Source organism: Leguminivora glycinivorella, chromosome 9 (assembly GCF_023078275.1).
Source record: "Leguminivora glycinivorella isolate SPB_JAAS2020 chromosome 9, LegGlyc_1.1, whole genome shotgun sequence".
In the NCBI taxonomy this organism is placed as follows: domain Eukaryota; kingdom Metazoa; phylum Arthropoda; class Insecta; order Lepidoptera; family Tortricidae; genus Leguminivora; species Leguminivora glycinivorella.
The window spans coordinates 1039116-1051220 of NC_062979.1; the positions used below are offsets into that span (position 1 = coordinate 1039116).

At 43.5% G+C, this 12105-nt stretch overlaps 1 protein-coding gene across 1 annotated transcript in view; it reads right to left on the bottom strand.

Annotated features, from left to right (window-relative positions):
• LOC125229428 (vacuolar protein sorting-associated protein 13A-like) overlaps window positions 1–12105 on the bottom strand; it is a 93397-nt gene that overhangs the window by 8368 nt on the left and 72924 nt on the right. The window contains exons 53-54 of the mRNA XM_048134256.1: window positions 11969–12096; window positions 6112–7320 (exon numbers count right to left, since the gene is read on the bottom strand). Coding sequence (XP_047990213.1) covers window positions 6112–7320; window positions 11969–12096 — 1337 coding nt within the window. The remainder of the gene's footprint in view (window positions 1–6111; window positions 7321–11968; window positions 12097–12105) is intronic.

Sequence of the window (12105 nt, forward strand, 5' to 3'; positions counted from 1 at the left end):
GATACACGTGCAAAAAGGGAATTCGTAACTCGTTTCGAACTTCCTTTTTTACGAACTTGTATCGTAATGTACAATTTCGCACATGTAATATTATTGTTATCTTATGAGTCATACTTTAAAATCAATTATAGTAATATTATAGTAATAATATAAAAATTTTACCTTCCAATAAAATTGTTATTATTTTGCCTGGTATATCCGAGGTCTTATATAGAGAGAGTACGTCGTAGACGTCGCATCGGACCGATAGACGGCGCCATCGTTCGTTGTAAGTCGCTCCGGCGTCACACCGCCGCGATGTTGGTAGTCCCGTTTTCCCCACCTGCAACATAAGGCTCCTCGCGCCCCGACCCGCCACCAGCCACCCTCATTGTTGAGGAGAAGTGCCGACGGTATATTAAGCCTACCAGGAAGGCATCACTCAGACCTCGGATATACCAGGCAAAATAATAACAATTTTATTGGAAGGTAAAATTTTTATATTATTTGTGCCGTTTGTATATCCGAGGTCTTATATAGAGACCTGTTTATTATCTCCTGGTGGCGAGTCAGCTGGCGCGCAAGCCTTTGGTAGCCCTATTGGCATAGCATAGAAGAATAAGTGAATCGGTTGTTGAACCGATTTGACAGATGTATCAGTCGAAATCGCCTTCGATCCGCGAATATCTCGGTGCCAGAAACGCCTAAAGAGATTTTCGTGATGACGTTTAGCTTTAGTCAGCGAATAGTTAGAGAAATGACATTATTATACATTGTAGGCGAGGCTGACTTGAACAAGATACAAAAACCTTAGATACACTTTTATTATTAACAGACACGTTATTTTATCAGGTTATTATAAACACAATTTCAGACACAAAGTGTGGAAATTAACTGTAAAAGTAGTGTAACTATCTGTACTGTAGCAGGGTAACGTAATTGATACTGCTTTTGTCAACCCTTCGTAAAAATTATCTAAATCAATATTAGCTTTGATATGACTATTTAAAGTCCAACGTCTTACGTCCATATCAAACACAGAAAAAGGTCATCACTCACGCGCCCGAGGGCTATTTGTTACGATACTGGTATTTTCGATCAGACTATTTCGCGTCAAGCGAGCGCGGTTACAAGCGAGACTCCTGAACTCTGAACTCTTTTTAGTGAGGGCATTTGAGGATACTGATCGCTCGGTAAAACTAGCCTAGAAGATGAAAAGTACGAGCGCTGTCGATTGCTACTACACTGGACGGAGGTATCAGTCGATTTCTTCAAGTCAGTCATTGACTCTTAGGGTAATCCATTACCTAATCCAAAACCCGATGCGACGGATTTCTACTTCGTGCAATGAAGGTCGACAGTGTAGACTGGGAGGTGACGTCCGTGTCGCATCGCTGGTGGTTGCTGAACACGTCGTGGTAGCAGGTCAAGGGGTGAATTAAAACACCGCCACACATGCGCGCTTTGAGAGCGTAGGCGGAGCGCAATAATGGCGGTGCACCGCACAAACGCTGGCGTTGCGCCCAGTGGGCACTAGCGGGAACTAACGAGCGCGGATTGCGAGCGCAACGCGCGCGGGACGCGAGCGGAATGCGCGCGCATTCAGCGCGCTGATAGCGTAGCGTTAGCGAAGCGGAATGCGCTTTATGTGTGGCGGAGGCTTAATACGTACCGTTGTACGGCGTAATGCAGGGCTCTCGCAGACGAAGAGGTACGATGACGGGCGAAGCAGAAGAAGGCGAGGTCACCGAAGGTCACTTACTTGGCTCCCAGGGGGTGCATACTGACCTCGTACGACAGTCTGTTGGAGTCAGCAGTTACTGTCGTAGTTACTCGTAACCGAAGAGATGTAGTCCTGCCATCGTACAGCATAACATAACATACAACCGAACTGTGCATAGCATATAGTGCTATGCGAACCTTAATCCGGCTGCATGTCACTTCAGTCGCCAGCGCCACCGCCTGTTGAAGATTATTTTCCATCGGAAGAGCTTTACTTTGTACAATATTCCGATTATTTAAGGTCTTATCGGGCTGCAAATGCAAGCAAAACAGGAGCGATTGGCCTACAGCTATCGTCAGCTGTACGAGGTAATGCTGGAAACCAACCTCCCTCTGTAGACTACGAAAGTTGTGAAATTGATGAAATCAGGTTCTACGATCGAATCAAGCTCTATATTAATTCGGTATAGTCGAGCCAGATGATAACTACTGAAGTCCTCCTGAGTTCCTGGCCCCTTTCGCTTTGAGCTGGAATCTCAAGTTCACTAAGGCGAAGCGGGTTTATTTTTCCCAATTTGTTTATTAGAGGCTCGGCGAATAAGTTAATCTCTCGAATGGATAGGGGGCGCCACAAGCCTCCGGGAAATCGTCGTGTACTTGGAACCCCCGCGGCCAGATTACCGATCGGTTTTGGTGTCCGCCCGGTAAACAGACGCACGCTCAGGATGCAGCACGCTGGCTCGAATTCAGATCTGGACATTCTGAAAGTTTTTTTTTTTTTTTTTTTTTAATTCCGCAAACCTTTACGATGTCTTTGACCTACACAATGAGCGACGTACAGGAATCACAGGGTCGTCTCGCGAGGCGCCTCTCCGATTAGATAGCTCGCGAACATCGTCAGGACACCCTCGCAGCAGTGCGGCTCCTCGTCCGGTTATTGACGTCTTACCTCGTTCAACTATGGGTGGCCAAGCCACGTTAGGACGTAGCATCTTTAGAATTTATCTGTTCTCACTTCGGCGACGGAGGAGTCATTGGTCAAAATAGAGTGTAAATACTGTCAAAGTACTTCACGGGAACTGGAAAGAGAAGAGTGGATACCATAGTGTACGGGATGTCAGCTGATAGCGGCGCCCGGCGTCACATTGGAGGGCAGTATCAGCCTGGTCAGCAACAGAGTCTGCAACGATACCGTAGCAGACGGAGCCCGGATATGGTCGTGGCACCATTGTAGGGGAAGACAGTGCTCGCGGTGAGCGTGACATCTTAGGCGCGACGGGCGTTATCAGCGTGGCGGCTAGCAGTACCAATAAGGGACCACATCAGCAATCTTACCAGCTTGTCACTGCAGCAGACGATGTTACGTTCGACGGTGAGATTGAGACGGCCGTCGTCAGCTCGAAAGGCGTCTTCGATGCCCCTGTCGCGTCACGCAGTATCGTGCTCGGTGGCCCTCTCGAGGTCGCCGCCGTCAGCGCGGGAGGCACCGGCGCCAGCATGACAGTCAGCTACATCGGTGAACAGCATCGACAGAGTTCGCGGCGTCGTCACGGCAAACGCGGCAGGAAAATTAGCGACGCCTTCGCGGCAGCCGCAGTATTGCGCTCGGTGGCGCGATGAAGGTCGCCGCGTCTGCAATCTTACCTCGTGCGATCGAGGCGACATCAAGGCGCCAGCATCAGCGTGTCGGCCGACGACACCGGTGGAAAACTTCAAGTAGCTTGCGGCGATGTCACGGCAGACGCAGCAGAAGGATTGCGACGCCTGTGCAGCGGTTAACAGTATTACGCTCCGCATCACCACTGAGGCTTGTCACGGCAGACGAACGCTCTGCATCACCATCGAGGCGCCAGCATAAGCGTGGCGGCCAGCGATACTGGTGGACAGCTTCAGCAGGGTCGCGGCGTTTTCACGGCAGATGAGCGCGCTGCATCACCATCAAGGCGCCAGCATAAGCGTGGCGGCCAGCGATACTGGTGGACAGCTTCAGCAGGATCGCGGCGTTGTCACGGCAGATGAGCTCGCTGCATCACCATCGAGGCGCCAGCATAAGCGTGGCGGCCAGCGATACTGGTGGACAGCTACAGCAGGATCGCGGCGTTGTCAGGGCTGACGCACGCTCTGCATTACCATCGAGGCGCCAGCATAACCGTGGCGGCCAGCGATACTGGTGGACAGTCAGCAGGATCGCGGCGTTGTCACGGCAGACGAACGCTCTGCATCACCATCGAGGCGCCAGCATAAGCGTGGCGGCCAGCGATATTGGTGGACAGCTTCAGCAGGCTCGCGGCGTTGTCAAGGCAGACGCACGCTCTGCATCACCATCGAGGCGCCAGCATAAGCGTGGCGGCCAGCGATACTGGTGGACAGCTTCAGCAGGCTCTCGGCGTTGTCAAGGCAGACGCACGCTCTGCATCACCATCGAGGCGCCAGCATAAGCGTGGCGGCCAGGGATACTGGTGGACAGCTTCAGCAGGATCGCGGCGTTGTCACGGCAGACGAACGCTCTGCATCACCATCGAGGCGCCAGCATAAGCGTGGCGGCCAGCGATATTGGTGGACAGCTTCAGCAGGCTCGCGGCGTTGTGGCGGGGGCAGAAGGTGGCCGCGCTGGTAGCCTGCGTATTGACGACAGATCACTAACGGCGCGGCGCTCGCGTCGGGGCAGCAGCAGACATACTTACAGCGTCGCACGCGACGCCTATGTGGCGGCCACAACGTTGTTCGGCGGCACCGCAGAGATGGCCATCGTTAACGAGGAGGCAACTTCTACGCAACTTCGGCGGCGCCGACGCGGCGGACAACACTGCCGCGGTCAGTGGCGCTATCGCAGCGCTACAGTAAGTTCCGGCGCCGACACGTGGTTTGGGGCCTCCGCACCGAATCGGAAACCGAACATGTTCTTTCTAAAATAATATGAATCTGCTCACCCATTCGTCGGAGAAATTCAAACCTCCTTGGAGCGCGGTATTCCTTCACCGCGCCCTCCGCCGCCGCCGCCGCCCGCAGGTCGCGCAGCACGCGGTCGCGAAGCACGTGGTCCCCGGAGCACGTGGTCCCCGGCGGAGCAACTTACCTACGTTACCGCTTATATTCTCGCGCGAAACTTTTAATACGCGGATAACACTTCCTACTTTAGTCTCGGAAATGCGAATAGTTTAAAAAAGAAAACTGATTAACGGTAACGATTTTTACAGCATGGAACTTTCTTACAAAAAAGTGGGTAGAATCATAAAGCACCGCTCGTTCATTTCTATCGTGAGAACCCCGAAAGACGAATAATGATCGCTAGCGAGGCATAATATATCTCATTATTCAAGAAGAACGAGCGTAAATTAAAAGGGAAGAAAGAATTGACGTGAAAATTGAAATTGAAAAATTTCATAATTCCGAAACGTTATAAGCCACTTTTTAAATAAAAACACGAATAACTCTGGTTTGACCAGAAATAACAAGGAAATAGAAACTAAAAGATTAATTTCGAGACACCATGCTGTAAAAATGTTCGAACGGAATACGCGACAACCGGTCACTTCGGCGTTCGACGAAACAATGAGGGTGGCTGGTGGCGGGTTGGGGCGCGAGGAGCCTTATGTTGCAAGTGGGGAAAACGGGACTACCAACATCGCGGCGGTGTGACGCCGGAGCGACTTACAACGAACGATGGCGCCGTCTATCGGTCCGATGCGACGTCTACGACGTACTCTCTCTATATAAGACCTCGGATATACAAACGGCACAAATAATATTGTAGTAGGAGGCTGGCTCAGTGGGCCTCGGCTGGGCGCGCCTGAGGAGGCCGCATCGGACCGGGAACTGTGGAAATCCTTCCTAAGAGCCCTATGCCCCTGATGAGGGACAACAGGATATAATCATCATCTTCATCATCATCATCATCATCATCATCATCATAGTAAGATTCATTTATTCAAAAACCAAGGATACATTCGTAATTGCTTACAAACAATTAAACTGTATGTCTACTATTAAGGCTAATTTAATTGTCTAAGATATTTTTTTAAGGAAATGTTTACCAAATCATTGTCACATTTACGTAACTATATCGCCCTCTGACGTGCTAATTCGAGCGTTTAATATGCAAATTAACACTCCCTTTCGCATAAGTAAAGCATGTCAAGTCAACGGACGGACTAACGGGACATTTATGTAATAATGACTACGTAATATGTGCAGAACTAAGGTTTATTGCAAACGCTATCTTGTATGAACATTGTTTTTTTCTTTTGCAGCGTGGAAATTGTCTTAGCAAAAATATCTTACTATGACTTGTACAAAATTATTTAACTATTGATACAATGCAAATAATTAATTAGGTACTTAAAGCCTTGAACCGTTTAGATGACCCTAAATTGGCCATAAAACATAGAAAAATAAAATCTTATGACTTACCTTAAAACAACATCCTTCATATCGCACAGTGAAGATCCCCAGGAATTAAACAGGTACTCCAACAAATCACTATTAAACAGCTTAGGCCGGTTCTCCTTCTTACTGCAAAACCTCGTCCTAGTCGGACTATTCGGGTTCTCCCCAAAATACCCCCTAGAAGACAGACTTAACACCAATTTTATCGGTGACAAGTGGACGAACTCGAAAATTATATTCCTTTGCGCGCTAGTCTGAGATTTCAGAGCTATGATCGGTAAAGGCATATGAACTAAAGCCAAATCCGCTCTTAGTCTCACAGCTGGCTTTTCTTCCAGTTTCCAATGGTTTAGTATATCAAATACGTAGTTAACAAATCCCCTATCCAAATTCACATAATGCTCTTGCACTAGTACTTTTAAGTATTTGTAAACATCTTGGTTCAAAGCAGGTCTGTGTTGCTTTAAAACTACAAGTTCTATGCTCGGTTTTGGGCCGCGCGTAGATCGCGCGTTTGGCAAAGGGGCTGGGTATAAAACACTAGGGAACACAGCTTCGCTTAGCTGGTTATCTATTTGTAATCTCTGTAATTTTAAATGACAATAAGTCAATGTGTCTGATTTTCTCAACTGTAACCAAACACCTGGGTTATACGTTCTTCGAAGTTCTGAAAAGAATGGTTTAGTCATTTGCATTTTTTCTAAATCTATATGAATGTATTCTTTTAACTGGCATTTCTTTTGTTCAGATTGATATTTCTCCTCAATCCAAGCTGTTAAATCTGGTGATAGTTTCTTCCATTTATGGCTGACATTGACTTCCCAGAGCGGTAAAGAATCCGTCACACTTAGATGCGCTAGTTCTTTAACACCAAGCTTCGTGTCAACGCAGACTGATAGACTGACTTCTGCTAAGGATAGGTAGACTTCGTAGTCGCTCTTTTCCGAGTTGATTCTCATTTTGTACTGATAGGCTATTCTTTCGTCTTGGGCCAGGACGAAGACTCGTTGTAATCCTTCCATGTAGGAGATCCAGTAGACGATGACTTTGTCTTTCCTCATCTTCTTCTTGTGAGGGTCTTCGTTGTCAGAGTCGTCGGAGCTGGAGGAGCAGGGTTCTGGAGACTTGGGCGTGAGACGCTTGAGGGTTGAAGACAGTTTGGAGGTAACACTGCTGGTGGCCACCAGAGTGGAATGCTTGACTGAGTGGAAGCTCACTTTCTGTTCGCCGTTACTGAAAAAGAATGCATATATGTGTGTTTAGTAAAACGTCCTATTTTGTCGGTTTCCATTAAGGCGAGATTTACCTGTATTTTTATGAATAAACTGACAAAGCGGCTTTATAGCAATCGACAAAGTGGGACGTTTTCCCGTGCACGCTCACATATTAAGCATTAAAGACAATAACTATAGCGAAAGGTAGCAATCCTTAGCTACAGGTCATGTACGAATAGAAATAATGACACATCGATAACTCGTGGCATTTAGGTAGCACTTGAAAGACTAGTGATGTGGCAAGTTTTCAAAGTGTTTTTTCAGAAAAGGTAATATAATTAATTAATGTAAGTGCGTTTTACGTACGGATGTAGGAAGGATTTTGAAGGCAAAATTCAAAAATGGTGGCTTAAATATATGGGATGTCGGTCCTACATCCGATATCGGATCGGATAACGTGAAAAACGCACTTACTTATGACATATATTAATGACGAAGTAATTTCTAGTCAGTTTTAAATCTTTTGTACTTAAGGTGGCTCGCTTTCCATACAAAAAACATCTACCATTTATTTAGTCACCGCACACTACAACTAAATAAAAATATGCGCATACATCTACTATACATTATCCATCGTCGCAGTATTGAACGAAATACATTGTTTCATACAGAAATCATGGACAAATCCATGTGAATTTTTTATTAATTTTACGTAAATGTGCGTGCCAAATTTTGTGTACAGACACAGAGCCGTCATATTTCGCGCATTTTTAGTTGACATTGTCATCAGTGACACTTGGCTCTTGACAAGTAATTATTTAAAGATATTGGTTTACTTAACTCAAGCAGACTCAGAAATAATGACGCATTTTGTCAATAAAGATACATATCGTGTATTTCGACACTGCTAGTGTAAATCGAAATGGCGTCTCGGTCAAATGCATTGACTATGAAGCAGGAGATCTCGAGTTCCTAACCGGAGTCTTTTTTAATCATTTGAACTTTTTTTGGATTTATTAAGTTTTTTTTATATTTTTTAATAGAATAAATATTCTATTAAAAAAGACTCTTACTATATTTCTTTCCTATTTTTAATTTTCATACAAAAATACAATACTGTAATCTTTATTATGCCTTTGTTGATAAAATAAAATATTACACGTCAGGTACATAGGTCATAGTGTGGCCAGTGTGGGCATAGTATTAGTAATGTGCTGACTTCCTTACATTTACTCAGCTAGTTGACCTATGTTATTGTTGTGTGAATGTTTTTCTTCAACAACTAAATAGTTATAATATACTTATATGAATATGTATGTAGGTATGTGGGTAGCTTTTGCACATTGTAATTTTTCCTCAGTCACCCGTTGAGCTCAGAGACCACGAACGCTGTAGTGTTCGAAACGTTGGGATGAATTGTAAATTCATTATACACGATTTAATCCGTTTTCATAGTTTTTATTTCATGAGTAACTATCGCGGTAACTGAAGACAATATTAACTAAATGGTTACAAATAATAATTATCATCAATATAATCTGGTCCAGGCAGGCAATTATGGTCGCGCGATAAATGATAAAAAATCTGGCCGTCCCTATAATCGCACTTACTAATAGTGCGACAGGGACGGCCTGATATTTTATCGTCTATCGCGCGACCATGCTACCCGTGCTGTACTAGCTTTTGCCCGCGGCTTCGCTTGCGTTAGAAAGAGACAAAAGTAGCATATGTCACTCTCCATCCCTTCAACTATCTCCACTTAAAAAACATGTCAATCCGTCGCTCCGTTTGGCCGTGAAAGACGGACAAACAAACACACATTATCTTTGGTGAAACAACGAATTCTTCCACTTCAGATTATAGAGTAACCAGCTTTTCCCATTTATAATAAACTAGGTTTTGACCGCGGCTTCGCTCGCGTAAGAAAGACACAAAAGGTAGCCTATGTCACTCTCCTCTCCATCCCTTCAACTAAATCCCCTTAAATAATCACGTCAATTCGTCGCTCCGGTTTTGCCGTGAAAGACGGACAAACAAACAGACACACACCCTTTCTTATTGTAATTTTAGTATGGATTTGACATTATTATTTATATTTAAATAATTATATACGTATAGCCTAATTTCGTCGGTAACAGCGTGTTATGTAATGGCGTCGTTGGTGATCAGTCGCCTGTCACGCCGTGAAACTGCGTTCGAATCCCGGGATTCTATAAACTTTTTGTATTTTTTTTGGATATAAATTTCGTATTTTTTATTGACCGAGCAAGAATGGAGAGCCGAAGGTATCAATTTTATCTTAGAGAACATATTGATTTTTTTATTGTCATTTTGATTTTCTATTTATTAAGTTGAGATATAAAACACAACTTTTAATACCCTCGCTAAATATAATATATTCTCGAAATTACTCCTTAGATAAAAAAAGTCCACTTGAGTTTTTAAAGCACTACGATACTCAGTTAACTATTGCATTTTCATTTACTAATTTAGGATTTCAAAAGCGATTTGAATACCCTTGCTCCATCGAAAATAAACAATATGCGAGCGGTTCAACTTTGGAATGAGTTGCTTCCGTCCTTAAGGAAATCGCAGTCCGTTGCCTCGCTCAAGGGGCAGTTAAAAAAGCTGTGGCTATCGGAACATGGATGACTTGTTTGTAACTAGTTATAGATACTATATAAAAATATATATTAAAATATATAAAAATATATATATATTGTTATATATTCTTTATATTTGATGTACCTTTTATTCCAATTTTATTTTATTATTTTTTTGTTTTAGTCTCTTTTATATTTTTATGGGCTTTCCTATAAACTGTTGTACTAAGTGCTATATTTGTCTACCATTTTTCATCACATTTCACCTACTCAAAGGTTAGCTGGAAGAAATCCCTTAAAGGGATAAGTTCGCCTTTGTACTGTCTATCCTGTGTCATATTTGTGTTTTGTGTTTTGTACAATAAAGAGTTTATACATACATACATACAATTAGAAAAAAAATCATTCGAATCGTACTTTAGAAACTAAAATTTAACTATACTTTTTGGATTTTTTTAAAATATCAGATTAGGATAATTATGTTAGAAATTCTGAGTTCGACGAACCCAAAAATTATTACCATGTAAGAGAATAGGTTTTTAATCTGTTTTGTGGAAAACGCTCAGTAACTACTGTACGAGTACATATACATTTATGTATAATAATAAAACAAAAAATAGTGTCTCACAGTGTTGTGTTCCTGCCGGTGAGTAAGGCTGGCAGAGCTCAACGAGGGTGCGGGGTGCTGACGACGGGAGGGACGGAACTAATTTGTTCCGTCTATTGTCCTTTCAGTCGTCGGCAACCCAAACTCTCCTTTGAACTTGTACACTCATTTTTGCTGTGCACACACAGCAAAGGGGAGTGTACAAGTTTCTAATGGGGCGGCAACGCGCATACGACACTCTTTGAGTTGCAGGCGTCCATAGGTTACGGTGACCGCTTTCCATCAGGCGGACCGTATGCTTAATTGCCACCGACGTAGTATTAAAAAAAAAGAACCGGCCAAGTGCGAGTCGGACTCGCGCACCGAGGGTTCCGTAATATGCAGCTTAAATTGCTGTTTCTTTTGATTGCGTTGACATAGAAGTTTGATTTTGTTACAGCTTAAAGGTATTATAGACCTGAGTATTTGGTATGAATTTCAATTTAATACCTCTACGCGTTTATGAGGAAATGGGTAGTAAGGTTAAAATTATTAAAAAAAAATATATTATGTGATGTAACTAAAAATTTATGGTTTTCGTAATTTTTCCTTTATCTATGCTATAAGACGTTGCTTCGTACCAAATTTCAAGATTCTGAGTTCACGGGAAGCACCCTGTAGGTTTTGATTCCCTTGCAAGTGTCGAAAATTTGCGGCATAAACGGCTCTATCTTTTGATTGCGTTGGCTTAGAAGTTTGATTTTTTCACAGCTTCAAGGGACAGTAGACCTGAGTAATTGATATAAATTTCAGCTTCATACCTCCACGCGTTCCTGAGAAAAAGGGTCTTGACAGACGGACGGACGGACGGACGGACAGACGGACAACAAAGTGATCCTATAAGGGTTCCGTTTTTTCCTTTTGAGGTACGGAACCCTAAAAAGAGAAAAAGTCCTGGATTCGAACCCAGTACTTCCATGCAAATCATGCGATGGCACGTATTTACCGCAAGGCTATTTAAACAAGCTGTCGCCGCGTGAAATTATCGACTAGAAGGAATACAAAAACACTGTTTGTATGTGTGAGTGGTACTTAAAAATAGTGTAAAATAGTAAATTTATCTACATTAAGGGGATTAACGTTACAATGAGAAGTTGAATGTATGTTGTAATACGTCAATTTTAATATTAAATGTTCGCGAAGCATAATTGAAAGTATATAAATGCCTGTACGACTCCACAAAAAAAATAAGACCGGTAATTTGCAGATTAACGCCATCTAACGCAGCCTGAGCTTCGGGTAACCTAGGCGAGCCACCTTAATATAATATGATACGACGTGTAAAAGTGCTCCTGCGGCCTATTTGCGTGATAAATGATTTTGATATTGTCATTAATTTCCTTATAATAACTTATATGTTTTGATGGTAATATATTTCTGAGTCTGACTGAATTAAAAAAGAGTAGGTATATATTTACCCATCCTGGCTAAAGTCAGCGATGTATCCCTTTCCCTTATTGTTGTAAATGTTCCACATCAACTGCCGCTCTTTGCTAGGATCGTCCCACGTGTACAACATGGACTGGTAAGGACTTAGCAGTGCCACCTGTAACAG